The 20,831-nt window shown below is 39.0% G+C and overlaps 1 protein-coding gene across 1 annotated transcript in view; it reads right to left on the bottom strand.

Moving 5' to 3' along the window:
- Window positions 1-19,925, bottom strand: part of xkr7b (XK, Kell blood group complex subunit-related family, member 7b) — a 242,500-nt gene extending 222,575 nt beyond the window's left edge. The window contains exon 1 of the mRNA XM_072277130.1: window positions 19,176-19,925. Within this exon, the coding sequence (XP_072133231.1) occupies window positions 19,176-19,753 (578 nt within the window). The 5' untranslated portion in view covers window positions 19,754-19,925. The remainder of the gene's footprint in view (window positions 1-19,175) is intronic.
- Between the last annotated feature and the right edge of the window lie 906 nt (window positions 19,926-20,831).

Below are 20,831 nucleotides of genomic sequence, written 5' to 3'. Positions count from 1 at the left end.
GTCACAAGCTATATCTGAATCATTCTCAACTGCCTCCACCATGGGAGAGAAATATTGCTCTCTCCAACTCTGTTAATTGGGAGACAGAATAAACATGACCTTCACAATGACAATGCAAAGAAAAATGGCAAGCATTACCATCAGCTATAACAACATAAAATATTAACTGTGCTTTGCTGCTGACTGACTTGCTGGTTATTTCTGTTATTTCCTGATTTTATTTCAGATTTCCAGCATCTGCAGTTAAAAAAGAAAAATTTCTAAGCCTTCATCTATCACCATCTAGCTAGCCCACCCCTTTATTCGCCCTTTTAGTACACCCCTTCCTTTCCAGTCCAGAAGAAGGGTCTCAGCCCAAAATAACAACTCTTTATTTATTTCCATAGATACTGCCTGACCTACTGAGCCCTTGAGCAATTTGTGTGTGTTGTTTCTAAACCTTTTAATAAGTTTTAAGGTTTTATCCAACAGGTCCTAAATGACAAGCACGTCAGCTTAAAGATTACAGCAATCAGTGACCTATCACTCTGATCATTTATAAATTGTTTCTCTTAATTGATTTTTACAGTGTATTCAAATACCTTTTAATGAATGTCAGAATCATCAAAAGATGCTTATGTTGTACCCATCTGTTCTTAAGAACCTGCTCTAAGATATCAACTCTTTCAGATAAAAATTCTTAACACAGCAAGTGAATTATGGAGAGGAAGTGAAGCATAATGTGCTTCACTGAAGGTAAATGCCACGGCTACTTTAACTATAATCCTTTGGAATATGATTTAATCAGTAACCTATTTACCATGAGGTTAACTATTAAACAGAATAAAAACAAAGTAAATGAAAACAAGTTTTTCACAGTTGCTAACTTGAACTCAATATTAGAAATAAATACTGTACCTGAGATGAGTCTACCTTAATGCTAGGCCCAATGAAGAACAGGAAAAGTTCTTTTCAATTTTGGGGAAAGCAGGTCTTTCCATATCATTAAGTACTGTGCACTGTATTTGCACAGAAATAGAACAATATACCGTAGTTTGTTAAATGGGAAAGAAAATTACTACTCTGCACAAAATGGAATATATTGCTTTCGAGTAAATAACCATAAATTTAGAACATGTGATTCTCAATGACTTTGATACTTGTGCAACACTTAATGCTTTGCTCTTAAACAGAACATTAATAAATATTAACTTTGAACTTTTGATGCATCATCACAATAAAAACAAGTGGAAAATAAATCCAAGGTCAATTATAACAGAGCTTTAAAAATCTGCATCAATTGTAAAACACAAACCACGTTAATGTTAATGAGTAGCATAAAGCAACAGCATCCTGTAACAATTCCATCCCCATTTTTTGATATTTTCCTGCATCATTTTGCATTCAATGTCTTTGACTTAAAAAAAAACAAAGCAACAGTCAAAAGTGTCGACCTTACTGGTGGTAAAGCTATTTTACACTGCATTCTAAATAAACGCAGTAATTATAGTTCAAAACTGAATTTGAACAGAAGTACAGAATATAACATTTTTACATTGTATTTTCAGTTCCAATGGATTGAACAATGTTTTTCAATCATTTTACAGTAATATATTTCATAAAAATCATAAATAATGTGAACTACTTCATCTTATTAGAAACCCATCTTAAGAACATCACACTTGTTCACAACACAAATATGTTGGTTTGAGACAAGTGAATTTTTAGAAGGCAGAATTGTTCACATGATATGACAAGAGGGAATGTCTAGAATTCATTTCTAGGAAACGTAGTCTGATATACAAGCTCACTAAGTGTTTCCCAGCCAGTTCACCTAAAATTTCACCACATGATTGGACTCATGTTTCACATTAAGTAAATGGCCTTCTAAGTACTGTTACATTAGACTTGCTGCCTCCTCATTTACCTTAGAAATTATGAATGAAACAGGCAATCATCCCAGTTCACTCAGGAAGTTAATGCCTATGGATCCAAAGAACAAGTCTTTAGAAGAGTCGGGATCATATGGTCTCGATCACATGGCAAGGAAGATACAAAATAAAAAGCCAAACATCTCTGGGATGATACCCCACTGAAAGAGCTTTTCCTTTTCTGATTTTGACTCCCAACTACAAGAGAAACAAGATCAGTAGTTTTGTTAAAAAGAAATTACTTAGGTAACAACTGTTTTAAAACAAATGTTATATTTAACATTCCTGTACTCATCTCTCTTCGTACAGCTCATCATGTACATGCTTTCAGCCAGCATATCTCAGAGCACAATTTGTATCAATAAAGCATAGCCTCAAGTGTTACTGGATAAAGAAATATATTAGTCAAGACAGTGATATTCAGGTGCCAAATTACAGTGGCCAATTCATCTAACCAGCTGTAAATCTTTGGAATGTGGGAGGAAATCCAGCAGTCAAAAGGAAAATGTGTAAAGCCACACAAACAGCACCAGTGTCAGGATTGTCCACTGGTCACTGGCATAATGAGGCAGAAGCTCTACTAGCTGCACCACTGTGTAATTCCTCAACTGTTTCTTCAAAGCCACCTGATATTCTTGATGTAAATAACAGTTTATCTCCAGGTCAGTTACTGAACAGACATACCACATAGTTATTTTCCTAAAAACATACTGTACATCTGTAAAAATGAGTCAGGTTTTAAATTATAGTTTTTAGTGTAAGTGGAAGATTTATGCTAACCCTCAGCATTATGGCATCTATTCCATTCCAGTTGGAATCAACATACACTTACATTTTTTTAAAAAAAAAGTAAAAGCACATCTGTTCCAAGAAGTTATCGTAGACTGCTGAATAACAACATTCAGAACAATACTGTTACTGAGCAGCTGAAATACAATCTGGGGCAGCATGATAGAGAAACGGTCATTGTAAGGCTATTACAATACCAGCAACCTGAATTCAATTCTGCTGCTGTCTATTAGGAGTTTGCACATTCTCTCCATGCCCATGTGGGTTTCTTCCAACATTACAAAGAAGCATAGAATCATTAGGAGGGAAAAGATGAAATATGAAAGCAAGTTAGCAAACAATATCAAAGTGGATAGTAAAAGTATTTTCAAGTATGTACAAAATAAAAGGGAGATGAGAGAAGTTATAGGACTGGAAGAAAATAAGGCCCGAGGGAAAAAAAAAATAACGGGGGACAAGGAGATGACAGATGAACTAAATGAGTATTTTGCATCAGTCTTCACTGTAGAAGACACCAGCAGTGTGCCAGATGTTGAAGGGTACAAGGGAAGAGAAGTGAGTGCAGTTACTATTACAAGGAAGAAGGTGCTCAAAAAGGTGAAATGTGTTTTTTTTTAAAAAAGGTACACAAGTCACATGGACCAGATGAACTGCACCCGAGGGTTCGGAAAGAGGGAGTGGTAGAGATTGTGTAGGTATTAGTAATGATCTTTCAAAAATCATTAGACTTTGGCATGGTGCCGCAGGACTGAAAAACTGCAAATATCACTCCACTCTTTAAGAAAGAAGGAAGGCAGCAGAAAGGAAATTATAGACCAGTTAGCCTGACTTCAACGGCTGGGAAGACATTGGAGTCAATTATTAAGGATGAGGTTATGGAATACTTAGTGACACAGGACAAGATAGGACAAAGCATGGTTTCCTTAAGAGAAAATCTTGCCTGACATACCTGTTGGAATTCTTTGAGGAGATTACAAGTAGAATAGATAAAGGGGATGCAGTGGATGTTGTATATTTCGACTTTTACAAGTCCTTTGACACAGCGCCACACTTGAGGCTGCTTATCAGGTTAAGAGCCCATGGTATTACAGGAAAGCTACTGGCATGGTTAGAGCATTGGCTGATTGGTAGGAGGCAGCGAGTGGGAATGAAACGATCCTTTTCTGGTTGGCTGCCAGTGACTAGTGGTGTTCCGCTGAGGTCAGTGTTGAGACCACTTCTTTTTTATGCTGTATATAAACGATTTAGATGATAGAATAGATGGCTGTGTTGCTATTTTGAAGATAATATGAAGATTGGTGGAGGGGCAAGCAGTGTTGAGGAAACAAGTAGATTGCAGAAGGATTTTGACAGATTAGAAGAATGGGCAAGAGATTAGTAAATAAAATACAATGTTGGAAAATGCATAGTCATGCACTTTGGTAGTAGAAATAAATGTGCAGCCTATTTTCTAACTGGGGAGAAAATCCAAAAAAAATCTGAGATGCAAAGGGACTTGGGAGTCCTTGCGCAGAACACTCTCAATGTTAACTTGCAGGTAGAGTCTGTGGTGAGGAAGGCAAATGCGATGTTAGCATTCATTTCAAGAGGACTAGAATATAAGAGCAAGGATGTGATTAACCATAGAAACCACAGAAACTACAGCACAGAAACAGGCCTTTTGGCTCTCCTTGGCTGTGCCGAACCATTTTCTGCCTAGTCCCACTGACCTGCACACGGACCATATCCCTCCATACACCTCCCATCCATGTATCTGTCCAATTTATTCTTAAATGTTAAAAAAGAACTCGTATTTACCACCTCGTCTGGCAGCTAATTCCATACTCCCACCAGTCTCTGTGTGAAGAAGTCCCCACTAATGTTCCCTTTAAACTTTTCCCCCCTCACCCTTAACCCATGTCCTCTGGTTTTTTTCTCCCCTTGCCTCAGTGGAAAAAGCCTGCTTGCATTCACTCTATCTATACCCATCATAATTTTATATACCTCTATCAAATCTCCCCTCATTCTTCTACGCTCCAGGAAATAAAGTCCTAACCTAGTCAACCTTTCTCTGTAACTGAGTTTCTCAAGTCCCGGCAACGTCCTTGTAAACCTTCTCTGCACTCTTTCAACCTTATTTATATCCTTCCTGTAATTTGGTGACCAAAACTGAACACAATACTCCAGATTCGGCCTCACCAATGCCTTATACAACCTCATCATAACATTCCAGCTCTTATACTCAATACTTTGATTAATAAAGGCCAATGTACCAAAAGCTCTCTTTACGACCCTATCTACCTGTGATGCCACTTTTAGGGAATTTTGTATCTGTATTCCCAGATTCCTCTGTTCCACTGCACTCCTCAGTGCCTTACCATTAACCCTGCATGTTCTACCTTGGTTTGTCCTTCCAACGTGCAATACCTCACACTTGTCCGTATTAAACTCCATCTGCCATTTTTCAGCCCATTTTTCCAGCTGGTCCAAGACCCTCTGCAGGCTCTGAAAACCTTTCTCACTGTCTACTACACCTCCAATCTTTGTATCATCAGCAAATTTGCTGAACCAATTTACCATATTATCATCCAGATCATTGATATAGATGACAAATAACAATGGACCAGCACTGATCCCTGTGGCACACCACTAGTCACAGGACTCCACTCGGAGAAGCAATTCTCTACTACCACTCCTTGGCTTCTTCCATTGAGCCAATGTCTAATCCAATTTACCACCTCTCCATGTATACCTAGTGACTGAATTTTCCTAACTAACCTCTCATGCGGGACCTTGTCAAAGGCCTTACTGAAGTCCATGTAGACAATATCCACTGTCTTCCCTTCATCCACTTTCCTGGTAACCCCCTCAAAAAACTCCAATAGGTTGGTCAAACATGACCTACCACGCACAAAGCAATGTTGACTCTCCCTAATAAGTCCCTGTCTATCCAAATGCTTGTAGATTCTGTCTCTTAGTACTCCCTCCAATAACTTACCTACTACCGACGTTAAACTTACTGGCCTATAATTTCCCAGATTACTTTTCCATCCTTTTTTAAACAATGGAACAACATGAGCCACTCTCCAATCCTCCGGCACCTCACCTGTAGACAGCGACATTTTAAATATTTCTGCCAGGGCCCCTGCAATTTCAACACTAGTCTCCTTCAAGGTCCGAGGGGACACCCTGTCAGGTCCTGGGGATTTATCCACTTTGATTTTCCTCAAGACAGCAAGGACCTCCTCCTTTTCGATCTGTACAGTTTCCATGATCTCACTACTTGTTTCCCTTAATTCCACAGACTTCATGCCAGTTTCCTTAGTAAATACAGATGCAAAAAACCTATTTAAGATCTCCCCAATTTCCTTTGGTTCCACACATAGCCAACCACTCTGATCTTCAAGAGGGCCAGTTTTATCCCTTACAATCCTTTTGCTCTTAATATACCTGTAAAAGCTCTTTGGATTATCCTTCACTTTGACTGCCAAGGCAACCTCATGTCTTCTTTTAGCCCTCCTGATTTCTTTCTTAAGTATTTTCTTGCACTTCTTATACTCCTCAAGCACCTTATTTACTCCCTGCTTCCTATACATGTCATACAACTCCCTCTTCTTCTTTATCAGAGTTGCAATATCCCTTCAGAACCAAGGTTCCTTATTCCTATTCACTTTACCTTTAATCCTCACAGGAACATACAAATTCTGCACTCTCAAAATTTCTCCTTCGAAGGCTTCCCACCTACCGATCACATCCTTGCCAGAGAACAACCTGTCCCAATCCATGCTTTTTAGATCCTTTCTCATTTCTTCAAATTTGGCCTTCTTCCAGTTAAGAACCTCAACCCTAGGACCAGATCTATCCTTGTCCATGATCAAGTTGAAACTAATGGTGTTATGATCACTGGAACCAAAGTGCTCCCCTACACAGACTTCTGTTACTTGTCCTAACTCGTTTCCTAACAGGAGATCCAATATTGCCTCCCCTCTAGTTGGTCCCTCTATATATTGATTTAGAAAACTTTCCTGAACACATTTTACAAACTCTAAACCATCTAGACCCCTAACAGTATGGGAGTCCCAATCAATATATGGAAAATTAAAATCCCCTACCACCACAACTTTATGTTTCCTGCAGTTGCCTGCTACCTCTCTGCAGATTTGCTCTTCCAATTCTCGTTGACTATTGGGTGGTCTGTAATACAATCCCACTAATGTGGCCATACCCTTCCTGTTTCTTAGCTCCACCCATAAGGACTCAGTAGACAAGCCCCCTAATCTGTCCTGCCTGAGCACTGCTGTAATATTTTCCCTAACAAGCAATGCTACTCCCCCACCTTTCATTCCTCTGCCCTGATCACATTTGAAACATTGGAACCCTGGAATATTAAACTGCCAGTCCTGCCCCTCCTGTAGCCAAGTTTCACTAATTGCTATAACGTCAGAATTCCATGTGTCAATCCACGCCCTCAACTCATCCGCCTTCCCCGCAATACCCCTAGCATTGAAATATATACACCTCAGAAGATTTTTACCACCACTCACAACCTTTCTATTAGTGGATTTGCTTGAACTTTTAACATCATTTATTTTCACCCCAGCCACACTGTCAGCTCTGGCACTCTGGTTCCCATCCCCCTGCAAATCTAGTTTAAAGCCTCCCCAATAGCACTAACAAACCTCACTGAAAGGACATTGGTCCCCCTGTAGTTCTGAGGCTTTAAAAGGCACTGGTGAGGCCTCACCTTGAGTATTGTGAATAATTTTAGGAACCTCATCTGAAAAAAGATGCGCTGACATTGAAGAGGGTTCAGAGGAGGTTCACAAGGATGATTCCAGGAATGAAAGTATTATCATACAAGGAATGTTTGATAATTCTGGGTCTGTACTCACTGGAATTTAGAAGGATGAGGGGGGTCTTATTGAAACCTTTCAAATGTTGGAAGGCCTAGTCAGAGTAGATGTGGAAAGGATGTTTCTCATGGTGGGGAAGTCCAGGATAGAGCGGTGTCCATTTAAAACAGATGTGGAGAATTTTTTTAAAACCAGAGGTGGTGAATTTGTGGAATTTATTACCACAGGTAGCTGTGGAGGCCAGGTCATTGGGTGTATTTAAGGCAGAGCTTGACAGGTTCTTAATTGGACAAGGCATCAAAGGTTACAGGGTGGAGGCCAGTGTGTGGAGCTGAGCAGGGGAAACAAGGATCAGATGTGTTTAAATGGCAAAGCAGAATCGATGGACCAAATAGCCTAATTCTGCTCTTATGTCTTATGAAATTAGGAAGTTAATTAGTCACATGGGTGTATTAAAGCAGCACAGACTTGTTGGGCCCCAAGAGTCTGTTACAGTGCTGTATCTTTTAAAAACAAATTAGGAAGCCAACTTAGAAACTAGTTTGGTCAAATAGTTGGTTTGCTGCTGGAGAAAGAAAATAATCTGGCTATCAAGGTGTCAAAATAATTTTATCAACATTTTTAGGTGCTACTGTGGTTATTGGGATATTTGTTTCTTCATTCTTCAACCAAATTTATACTCCTCTCTATCTCCAATAAACTTCCCCAATGCTGTCAGTGGTAATGAAATACAGAATTTGACCACAAAATTTTTTAACCTCAGTATCTGAAAATGACCATTTGTAGAGCAACTAGGAGTTCCCCTGAATCCATGCTCGTTAAAGAGCCAATAGAAGCTGGATTATTTATCCCCACAGATCTCTGACCACTTATGACCTTAAATGCAATCAAATACGTCTCTTGACTGCTTTGCCCATCGAAGTCAGGGCTATGGTTACACTCAGCTTCCTAGCCTCGGGGTCATTCCAAGCTGCTGTAGCTAATCAGTGCAACGGCTCACAGTTTGCTGCATTGGAAAGGTCATTCAAGCTCTATATAAAAGGACAGGACACTTTGTTACTTTTCCTTCAGCCCATTGGAAAACAAAACATTTGACCGTTACCAAACCTTCCCCCTCTAGTTTTTCATTATTTATATAAATTCATTCTCAAGTTTGAACACCTCCATCAAATCTCTCCTTAACCATTGTTGTTAGAACAGGTCTCGTTGATTCAATCTCCTCAAACGTTAACTACTTTCTTGGTTCAATCTAGTAAAATATTCCCCCTAAAATCTGGAATCCATAATTAAACAATTGATACTACTGGTTCCTGAGCATTGTATTTCTAAACACTTGGCTTTTGTCAGCTCGTTCTCGAACCTTCCATTAATAAACTCAAAGATCCTGAATGCATTATTTAAAAAAAATGTCCTCTCAACTTGCCCTGCCACCTTCAAAATTCAGTATTCACCAATGTTGTTCCTGCTGATCCTTTTAAAATTCTTAGTTTTAATTGCTTCTTATTCTTCTCACTGAAATCCTGCTCCCGTGATAATGCCAGCAATCAAAGAACACACACAAAATGCTGGAGGAACCCAGCAGGCTAGGCAATATCTATGGAAAAGTGTAAACAGTCAACGTTTCGGACCAAGATCCTTCAACAGGACTCCAGCCGACTGTTTAGTCTTTTCCAAAGATGCTGTCAGGCCTGCTGAGCTCTTCCAGCATTTTGTGTGTTGCTTGGATTTTCTCATGCCAGCAATCTGAGCTCACTTCTTTACAGTGACCACCATGCTAATTGCACCTGATGGAAGTGTCTGTGGCCCCTATGCACAAAGAGAACTCTTGTGAGTATCATCCTTCTGCCAATTGCCTCAGCTTCTCTGGCCTGCAGGAGTCCTTTTCTGCCGAGCTTTCACCAATGCACATTGGATATTTTCTCATTCACAGTATGTTGTCATAGTTGAAAGACAGGAACTTGTTTTGTAGTGTGCCTACTTCAGAACCACCTGCAAAGAAACACTCCTGCTGTGTGACACTGTTAGAACTATGAGTACTTGCAATACAATGGAACTCGATCCTAAAAATGACACCATCGGTTTTAGTGTGTTGTTACTGAAAGAATGCTGTTCTGTGAACCTCATATTGCAACCTCTTGCTCTTTGTGACTTCCACCAACAGCAGAAGAGTGATTTTCAGTACCATGTTAAATGTCAAAAAACAGCACGGGGCAATTTCTCAGCCACCACCTCTTGAGAAAAAATTAAGGCCGTCAATCTGGAGACATAATTTATAAAATCTCAGCCCTTTACCTTTCCCATCCACCTAGCCTCACCCATTACCCTCTTCTTCCCCACCTTTTTAATTCTGATACCTTCCCCCTTCCTTTTCTGTTCTGATGAAGGGTCTCAGCTGAAAACATAGATTTACTCATTTCCGTAGATGCTGTCTAACCTGCTGAATTCCTCCAGCATTTTGTGTGTGTTGTTCTGAACTTCCAGCATCTGTAGAATCCCCTTATGTTTACGATTTACTACTCCACTGTGTCTCTTCAAGGGATGCCTTTCCTGAAGAAGTTTAAAGCTTCCCTTTGACAGGAGTTCAGTGTGACCCTCTGTCCTTGCTCCCCCTCTGATCTCTGCTGCCCTCCAACTGTTTGGCCATGTACTCACCACCACAGCCACGGATCCTTCCTGGGAACTTATTTTCTGGCCTCTTACCTCATCTCACCTGCCTATCATCTCCTCCTGGTGACTGTCCTTCCTTTTCTCTCATGCTCCACTCTTCATCAGATTCCTTCTTCTCCAGCCCTTTACCCTTCCCACCCAATTGGCTTCACCTATCACCTTCTAGTTATTCCCCTTCCCCCATCTTTTTTATTTTGGCATCTTAGATTATGAGGACACGCAGTCCTCTTTTATTGTCATTTAATAATGCATGCATTATGAAATGATACAATGTTTTTCCAGAATGATATCACAGAAACACATGACAAACCCACTTACTAACTGACAAAAACCACATAATTATAACATAGTTACAACAGTGCAAAGCAATACCGTAATTTGATAAGAACAGACCATGGGCATGGTAAAAGTCTCAAAGTTTCTCGAAAGTCCCATCATCTCACACAGACGGTGAACCTCCAGCGCTGCAAACTTGCCGATGCAGCATCCTGGAAGCATCCGACCACAGTCCGACTCAAGAGTCCGTCCGAAAACTCCGAGCCTCCGACCAGCTCTCCGACACCAAGCACCATCTCTGCCGAGCGCTTCGACCCCGGCCCCGGCAATAGGCAAAGCCGAGGATTTGGGGCCTTCCCCTCCGCTGGTTCTCGATCGCACAGTAGCAGCGGCAGTGAAGCGGGCATTTCAGAAGTTTCTCCAGGTGTTCCTCAGTGCTTCTCACGGCTGCCTCCATCAAATCAGGATTGCGCACGGCCCCCTAGTTAACACATATCCATATCAATTCGGAACGGCCGCATGCGCTACATTGCGCCGCCATCTTCTCCTCCCTCCCTTACCCTCTTTCTTTCCAGTCTTGAAGAAGGGTCTTGGCCAGAAACATTGACTGTTTATTCATTTCCAAAGATGCTGCCTGACCTGCTGAGTTCCTCCAGAATTTTGCATGTGTTGCTCTGGATTTCCAGCATCTGCAGAATCTCTTGTGTTTATTATTTTTGCTATGCCAATTGTTATGGTCAATCCCAAAGAAATGACTTGCATTAGTAATGCTGAAGTTGAACTGTTCAGATTCACACAATATTTTCAACCATTTAAAATTGGATGGAGAGATACTTTATTTATCCCAAGGGAAATTACAGTGTCACAGTAGCACTATAAGTGCACAGATATACAAATATTAGAAGAGAAGCAAGAAAGAATAAGTTACCTCAAACAATCTAATAGGAAGGGGTCATCAATTCCCTGGCTACAGGTTGACTCATTATAGAGCCTAAAAACTGAGGGTAAGAATGACCTCATATAGTGCTCTTTGGAGCAGCACAGTTGTCTTAGTGTTTTATGTAAAGATACATGAACCTACTAAAATAAGACCATACAGTACAGTAAGAATTTGTGCAGCTCTTTTTGTATTACAAATTTTAAACACACAACGGACATGGCCAATGCAGAAATAAAATGATAGCAAGCTTCTTTAAACATGGTGATCATAATAATGTAGCTGTAATCACAATGCTGCTTAGCATTTCTACTCAAGTGATTCCAGACGACCTTAACAATGAAAGTCAGTTTCTAACTCAGCACCTGGACCACAGTTTAGAGTATGATTGAACATTTGAATATCTAATAAAACAGTAGCCCAAGGAAATTCCTGGTCCAGAAGAGTTTAAATGCAAATTCTTTAAACTGCTATTTCATAGCAAGTCAGTGTGCAGTACTGCTAATTAGTTATCACCAAATAGGAAGCTTGTAGCTTCAAATGTCATCTTGAACAACAAAATTACTTTAGACAGTCAACCTCAGTTAAGCAATGATCCATTTTACCTCTCATCCCCTGGAAGATCTGACACATTCCTAACCTTTTATTATCCATGAATGTAATCAGTGGAGAAGATGAATGCTAGACAAGCCCCTGCTAAATGTCCCCAAGCCAACAAATGGATTTCTATCCGGCCATTGGGAAGTGCATCAATTGTTTAGAATGTGCACATTTCAGCGGATCACAAGACAAAAAGTAACATACACACATTGGAATGGACAGAAGAAATATGTCATCTGAGACAAAGGGCAGGGATCCAGCGGTGTATGGCCTGGGGTATTAACTAAAGGAAGACATTGACATCTTCAAGGAATGGTGCCTCAAAAAGGCAGCATCCATCATTAAGGACTTATAATCACCCAGGAAATGCCCTCTTCTCATTGTTTCCATCAGGATGGAGATAAGAAAGTCTGAAGGCACACACTCAATAATTCCGGAACAGCTACATCCCCTCTACTATCAATTTCTGAACGGACATTGAACCCATGAACACTATCTCACTATATTTTTGTTTCTTTTTTTTTTATACACAATATATATTTTAATATATTTACAGTAATTCAGTTTTTTCTCTATTATGTATTGCATTGAACTGCTGCTGCAAAGTTCACAAATTTCACGACACATTTCGGTGATATTAAACCCGATTTTGATGAGGGCTTGTTTGACCTGTACTCAAAAGAGAGAAAGTCATTAGAAGAACTCTAGTACAATGAAAACTTGACTGTTCCAGGAATGCACAAAAACCTGCACCCTCCCAACATCAAATATTTTTCTCAACAAGTTGCATGAGATATTATTCAGTATGGAAATAATGTCAAACGCTCAAGGATGACTCATACTGAAAAATGTCCGGTTGAATTTCCATAAGAACAAAAAACAAACCCTGGAAAGTGCCATTAACATTCACTCCAGAAGTGTACTTTTCAATAGCTCTGTGCTTAATAAACAGCAATACATTGCCAGATTTCTAGTTCTAAATGCTTTTTAGAGTGTCTTCTTCTGTTAATTCAATATTTTCCTCACTATCTGATTTCCTGTACATTTATTATTGAATAAACCATTCTAACTTGCAAATCCTGTTTTAGCCTCTGCGTGCCTTAGTAAGGATCCTTCATTCTGATCAGTATATTATCTTAACCATTACCCACGCTGCATTTAAATCCCCTGGAAATATTACTGCATTTGTACCACACATTTGGAAGTACATCAAAGTCCCTTGAAAGTCTGAGAGCAATTGTAAGTGCATTGAAAGGCTGGAGTTGTACATTCACCATTGATCACAAAATCCTGGCCAGAAATACAGGGGTAGCTGCATTTCTCTCGTACTTTTTATTAAACAGCTGAATTAGACAATTATCACTTTGTAGCAAGTTTACATTTGAATAACATAGCAGTGACTGCAAACAAAGATCTGCATTTTAATCATTACATTATTATTGAACTGTCTTGTAAGTCCAGCTTTCATTGAGAATAGAAAGTCAATTAGTTTAATCGAGTTAGAAATGTAATGTCCAGACAAAATTGGAGGATGTGAATCACTGTTATTACACAATAATTCTGGGGATGAATCCAAGATATTAATTACATATTTTGAATTGTTAATTAAAAAAGGAACTGTTCATTATAGTTGAGCTACAAGCACATTTTATTGCACTCCTGATCTGCTATTATTAGTCTAAAGCTGTAATTGTTTTAAAAATCAAAGAATTAAGAAATGTCATGCAGCTTAGAGACTGTGTACAATCTTTAGAACAAGATTTCGCAAAGCACAGATTTAAGAGAAAATACATGCACATGCTACCTCCTAGTTTTGGGTCTTCATTAAATTGCTAACTGTAAAACGTGGAAAGCATACTACATGGATTCAATTCTCCACTGTGGAAAAAAATATCAATGAAACAGCTCAGTAACTTCATCCTTCAACTTTAATTAGCAGTATTCATTATCTTTTTAATAATAAAGAAGGCCTTAAATGATATTTATTGAAGGTAAAATGTCTTTGTCTATCCACTAACTGTGCTACCTTGAGTGTTGCCCTCCTGCACTTGCTGCCCCTGACAGACATGGGATTAGGTGCTAGTTGTAAGTGATAACTCCTACTAAAGAAATGCTTACTGTCCACTAGTGGTTCTTTGGCACCAGAGTCAATACTAGTGACTAGCCAGACTGAAAGTGTGTGGGATTTGGATATGGATGAACCAAGTGAAGTGTCAAACAGCACTAAAGCTAGAGGCTTATTTAAAACAAGAGCAACACTATGGCAAGAAACTGGGATTTGAGTATAAGGGTTGTTTGCTTGTTGGCTTAGACCCAGCGTGCAGAAGGGCCCGTTTCCATGAAATAAAGGATCGTAGCAAACTATGAGGAAAAAGTTAAAAGATGAAAAGTAGAAAATGGAATTTAACACAGAAAAAAGAAAATTGAAACACTGTAACAGACAGGACAAAGAAAACAGATTAAATGTTAAAGTTCTGAGGGTGTGAAATAGGAGTATCTGGGTGCAAACAGTGAAATTTCAGCATCTGATTGTTTTGAAAACCTGATGGATTAGCACATGCTCACTCAGTAGTCCAGAATGTTAAGGTGGGGATCCAGACCCAAGGAGAGTGTGCAAGAAGATCTGGCATTAGCCTGGCTGGTATCCAAGACAGTGGATTTGATGTATCACCCAAAAGAAATGGGTTCAGGAATACCAGTGTGCATTGATTTGCAGCCGGAGCACCTTATATGGGGTATTTCCTGCCCTCTGCAAACTCACTGGTAAATGTACAATATATGTGTAATGTAAAACATTAAAAAAATGTGAAATAAAGATGTGCTCGGGTTTTAAAATACATAACATCCAGCAGTCTGGAAAATCTGGCAGTTCACAAGTCCAAAACTTAACAGTTTATAAGTTTTACTGTACAGCCAAATGCCATTTAAAGGGCTTTAGTAAAGAAAACACAACTCTGGGCTTCACATGCAATGTCAGAAAGTAGAATTAACAAGTAGGGAGATTACAAACAAACCTTTATAAAATCCTAGTCCAGCCACTACTGAATTCCAGTTCATTTACCACACGTAACGAAATGTACAATGCATTGCGGAGTATATAGAAATAGGGGTAGCTATGATAGCACAGCTAGTAGAGCTACTGCTTCTCAGCTCCAGTGACCTGGGTTCAATCCTGACCTCCAGTTGTTCCAAAGTAGTTTGTATTCTCCCCATGACTGCATTGATTTTCTTTTCCAAAGGCTCTAGTTTCCTCCTATATACCCAAGGACATGCAGGTAGGTTAACAGTCCCTCAATATTGGCAAATTGTAGAATCTGTGGAGTGGGGGAGGGATTTGATGAGGATGTCAGAAGAACAAAATCAGACTAATTTAAATCAATGTTTGATGGCCAGTGAATACTTGATGGGCCATGCTTTTCTGACTATGACTATTTATCACAATAATTCCATGGAGGGTGCATTTCAGCTACAAGGTTAAACCAAAGGTGGTGCTCTTTCGAGCAAAAGAAAATCAAAAGGAAGATTTGATTGAAGTATGCAAAAACCTGATATTTAGGGAACATGGGGTAAGTAAAGAGATAGTTAAGCATCAGAGAAAACAATTTTAAAGTAATTGGTGAAAAGAACATTTAAGAGGCAGATAGAAAAACTGTCAGAAAAGCATTTCTTTTCCTTCCCCAAAACTAATATCATTGGTGACTATCATGTTAAGTTTTCATTTGGTGAATCAGGGCTTTCAAAAGTGAATTGAATAGGAATTAAAGAGTAAATTAATGTTAATAGCTACTACAAAAGAGTTAAGAATTACGATTTATGACAATGTTCCAACTAAAATCAGGAAGAGAAAATGGAATGAATGGCCTTCTATGTCATAGCTAATTTTTGATGCTAAATTGCACTAATTTTCCAGAGAAATGTCTGCTTATTAGAAAAAAAAGATATACTTGATTCCTAAACATTAATAAGAATATCCACAAATTTTCAGGTTTACATTGATGCAATACAGATACCCATAATGTTATAAAGTATATTCTGCTTTAATTTTCACTTAATTGTGAATACAGCAATTAGAAATTTTATTCAAATATATTTAGAATCCAATAATGCTTTACTAATGCCCATAATTTTTATGTAAACAATAAACAACAGTACCTTTTCACTATTAAATCAATTTCAATAAATGCATGGCAAATTAATGTTTTCTTTCTTTAAAAACAGCAGCAGCTGCATTGGTGAGTATAATAATTACAACCCAGATCTGATAATGGAGAATAATGATACCTCACATGTAACATAACTATTCCCAAGATGTTTCTGTACAAGTCACCCACATGTAATTGGTGACCATCAAATGTTGAACTACAATTTTCTACAGCTTTAATGTCTCAAAAGTAGTACTTAAACAATTTATGTCAATGTAGCAAAGTATCATTAAAAGCCACAATTCACCAAATGTGCTCTTCCTGCAGCTTGGATCTTTAAGTTTTGCTCTAGATGTTCCCTCATTCAAGAGGGGAAGATATACATATGCCATTGCCCTTGTTCTTTAACTCCATAAACAGTTCATGGCAAAAAAAAGTAATCAGAAGAATGTGGCACCATGAACCACTTACACACTACTATAATTTCTGGAAGTCATTCCTTCTGCACTTAGTTTTTATTTTTGCTCAGAAGCAAGTTTTTAAACCATAATTACTTTTTTAAAAAACATGTTTAATCCCAACACCTTGGGTCAGAATCTTAATAGGTTTTTATAATGGGCTGATTCAGATTCATCTATTATTTCTTAAAACACCAGACCTTGAGAACCATAAACTCCAATTTGATATATTTTCTCCCAAGGCAATTCATTCCCCAACACTGTTGGCAAACTGAATGAAGATTATGGCCTCAAATTATGGTTTCCTTACAAGATCAGAATGCCTTCAAATTTAGTCATCATTCTGCCTTGAAGATATCCTCAAAATTCAATCCCATTTTGACTATGAGGTTCTGTGATTGAACACTTTGAGATCACATACAGGCAGACTAGGTATCCTAAACAAAAACCTCTTCTTTTCTGCCTTAACCATCTATCCATTACCATATCTTTCCTACATTTCCATTGATGTCCGATTCCTCAAACCTCTACAGATTCTCACTGAGATGGTCAGTGCCAAATGCACGAACTTCTTTTATAAAATATTTATGCATTTATACAATATTTATTCATTTATGCATAAATTTATCCCAGATCTCACCCTTAATATAAATCTAACAATCTACAATGGAGTTGAACTATGTTTGTATCTAGGACCGAATAAACTCCAAAAGCAGGGCGTGCAAAGGCACTAAAGTTTCCATTACATTCAGCTGGTTTGTATATGTCAAACTGAACAATAATAGTGCTTTTTTCAGTATGGTGTATTCTTAAAACACTTATCATCATATACAGAGCATCAAATTACATACTCACTTGATAAAATTATAAATGCATTTCTTTATAAAGCAAAGTTAATATTCTGTACAAGCTAGAATCAGTAACATATTTTCATGGCATTTAAATACAAATGGAGTGTCATTCATTCTTCAAAAAATCTGGTTCAGTGTCAGAAAATAAAATAATACTTTGATCTGCACTAACTAAGGAAAGCAACTTAATAATCTAAGTATACTGGTATCCGACCATGGTCACAAACTTTTATTTTAAGTTTACCCATGATAACATCTATTTAAGCAGCTAATTCAGTCCAATAAATATTTCCATATAAATCTTAACCCAATAATCCATCAGCGTGGTTAAGGTATTTGTAACGTAGAATACATTTTTAAATTTATGGTTTAACAAATGAAACTACAAAAGATAATTATATTGTGTTGTAATTAAGGAATCCAATTTCCAATTATCCAAAGTCAAAAAAATATATAATACTGCAACTGTATTTTAGTTATTGTTTTAAAAAGTTATAAGGAAGATTTTGATCCATCCTTTATTTGGAAAGATTCTGTAAACAGGAAAGCACACTTGTTCACACATTATGGAATGAGAAAGAAACAACAGGAAATTTACTCATCAGCATCTGCAAATTATGCAACTTCAATATGGTACTTGGTTTCTAAATTCATCATCTGAAGGGCCTACTAGATGGGTAAAATACTTCTCATTTTGTATTATGTTTTGGCACTTAGTTAACTCAGCTATTGAACTCCAAACTGAAAAGTATAAAATATGAATTACCAAAAATAAAGGTAGGGTAAGGTATCATTCAATATAAACTTGATTAATGCGCATGCAAAAATATTTAATTTTTACATTAATAATTGAAGTACTTATCAATACTCATTATGATAAGACATCTCAAGACTAGTTTCCTATTCAAGTTTATTCTTGCAGAGTAGTTAGCAAAAATCTAATTTATAATATATCTTATCATGGCTCTCCCTGGAGCACACATGTTCCTGATTTACTTCACCAGTGTAAATCCTTTGGATTCTTGGAAATAAAGAGGTCAATGATTTTTTAAAAAATGCAACTAAAATACTCAAGTATTCACCCAATGTCTATTAAAAAAAAAGCCTATTCTGGTAGAAGCTAGGAGGAGGAAATAGCCTTTTCTTGTAAATTAGAAGAAATTCTGGAATTGGCATTTTCGAATCACTATGTTTTAAATCAGTAATGATCCCCTTTTTAACAAGCTATGATAATATTGTGAAGTTGCAGGTCTATTTTTATCACTTTATCTCTCTCGCTAACTCAGTCACGCTTAATTCAAAGATAGTCTGCACTGTTACCAGTACAGTACTAGCGAAAAACGGTTACGAATACTGATACATGAACAGCTCAAATATATGAATATCCCCCCCAAAAAATAACCCCATATATTTTGAAGATAATTGCAGACATGAGCTCACATAGGAAAAATTAATTCCTTCAAAAATCCTTTGTTAACTACCTTTTAATAAACGAAATTAGATTAATCTAAGATCTCCTAGCTCAAAGATTAACACATGGCATCCACAATTTCTTCATTAAATGTGGATTACACCACCCCCTCTACTGAATAACACCTCAAACCCTGAATTGCAAGTTTTCAATTTGGATTCAAAATAGTAAAATTGAATTATATGGTTGCAATGGAGTTGTGTATTAAACTAGCTGGTTTAAATGGAGTGTTGCAGTTTTACCTCCAGACTTGTCCGAGCTGCAGGATGTGAACGAGAGACTGGAAGAACCACATACACAACCGGCAACAAGGCGAAGCGACTGCATCCCGGCGCTGCTTCGCTTCGCTCTCCTTGGTGCTGAAGTGATCGGCTGCCTCCTCGGTGGCGGCAGCTTCACCTCCCGCTGCCGTCCGGGCTCGAGCACCGCTACCGCTCGAATAGTCATAGACGAACCACCTGAAACTCAACACCTGCACCACCAGAGAAGGCACCACCACAAAAATAAGCGTCAGCCCGAACCACCAGAAGTCCCCTTGGAAGTAATAGTCCACGGCCAGCCAGACGTCGGTGGCCCCGTCCGAGAAGAAGACAAGCAGCGCGCCCAAGACCCAGCAGCAGTCGGCCAGCGAGTACTCCTGGCGCTGGCGGATCACCGAGTGCACACACGAGCTGTGGCAGCAGCTGGAGTCCTGCTCGCCCGGCACCGGGGCTCCAAAGGCCGCCGCCGGGCTCCTCTCCTCGCTCTCGGCTGGGTGTTGACCTAAATTCTGCGAGGAGGCGAACGCCGTCACTCCCGTCCCGTCCGACTTTGCAGCCATGTTTGAACAGGCGACAGCCCCCCTCCTAGACTGGCACTCACTTCCGGGGAAACGCGCTCTTTTTAACAGCGCCTGGGGTGGGGGGGGAAGGGGGGAGGGGAGGGTGTGGTGGTGGGGAGGGGGTTGGACACAAAAAACTTCCTGCTACTGCTCGGCCTGGGTTCGGCTCCTGAGAGGATGGAGTCGATTTTCAGCTCCTCACCGCTGCTCCTCCTCCTTCCCTGCTCGATTAACGTGGCTGCATCACCGACTCTGCACAGGCGTTTCATCCTTTTGTTTCACACAGACCCGGGCAAGAATTCAACAGGCGCACACCCTCGATACTACGCCGGCGCAACATTCACAGCCCCGTGCATCCAAACATTTTTTGCACTTTCTTGCGGATCTGACCCACCCAACACGACGTGTTTTACACCTTCCTCGCCAAGGATACCAAGAAGCATAAATTCCGCTTATATATATATATACACACACATACATATATAGCGAAAGCGTTCAAACTGCCAACAAGTTCAATTCTACCCTTCTAATATTCAAACGTTTTTGGAGAATCCAGTTAAGGCTTTTCGAAATAGCGAGATCATCTGTTAAAATAGTTGCCAGTGATTCGGTGGTTAGTCTCTAGAACTGGTGTACAGGGTGGCGCCACGATTTCAGCATTATTCACTCGGAAAGTGTCCCTAAATACAACTGGCAACATGAGCTTCTACGAGATGTGAAGTTTAGAGAACGAATCATCTTCATTTACTGTAGGTTTTAGATTGATAATGCAGAGATTTGCATAAATTAGGTTGTAGAAAGAGACAGGTAAAATATAACCTGGTCCTTTGTTGCATTTGACTGGAGAGGGCGTCCTATTAATTCACCTTAAAGATGACATAAAACAAATAGCATTCAGTTTCTCTTCTGTTTCTTCCCGATAAACGGTAGGTTTTGAACCCAAGTCCGTATGTGTTGTAGAACAATAATCGACATCTACAATCCCGGACCAAAATGTATACAAGTGGACTTTCTTTGAATTACTGATGTACCGATTTGTTAATTTACAGTCCGGAATTTTAGCATTAAATAAGTGAAT

Source organism: Mobula birostris, chromosome 2 (genome assembly GCF_030028105.1).
Source record: "Mobula birostris isolate sMobBir1 chromosome 2, sMobBir1.hap1, whole genome shotgun sequence".
NCBI classification, from domain to species: domain Eukaryota; kingdom Metazoa; phylum Chordata; class Chondrichthyes; order Myliobatiformes; family Myliobatidae; genus Mobula; species Mobula birostris.
The sequence above is the reverse complement of the archived record's forward strand: the minus strand, read 5'-3'. Positions and strand labels throughout refer to the sequence as shown.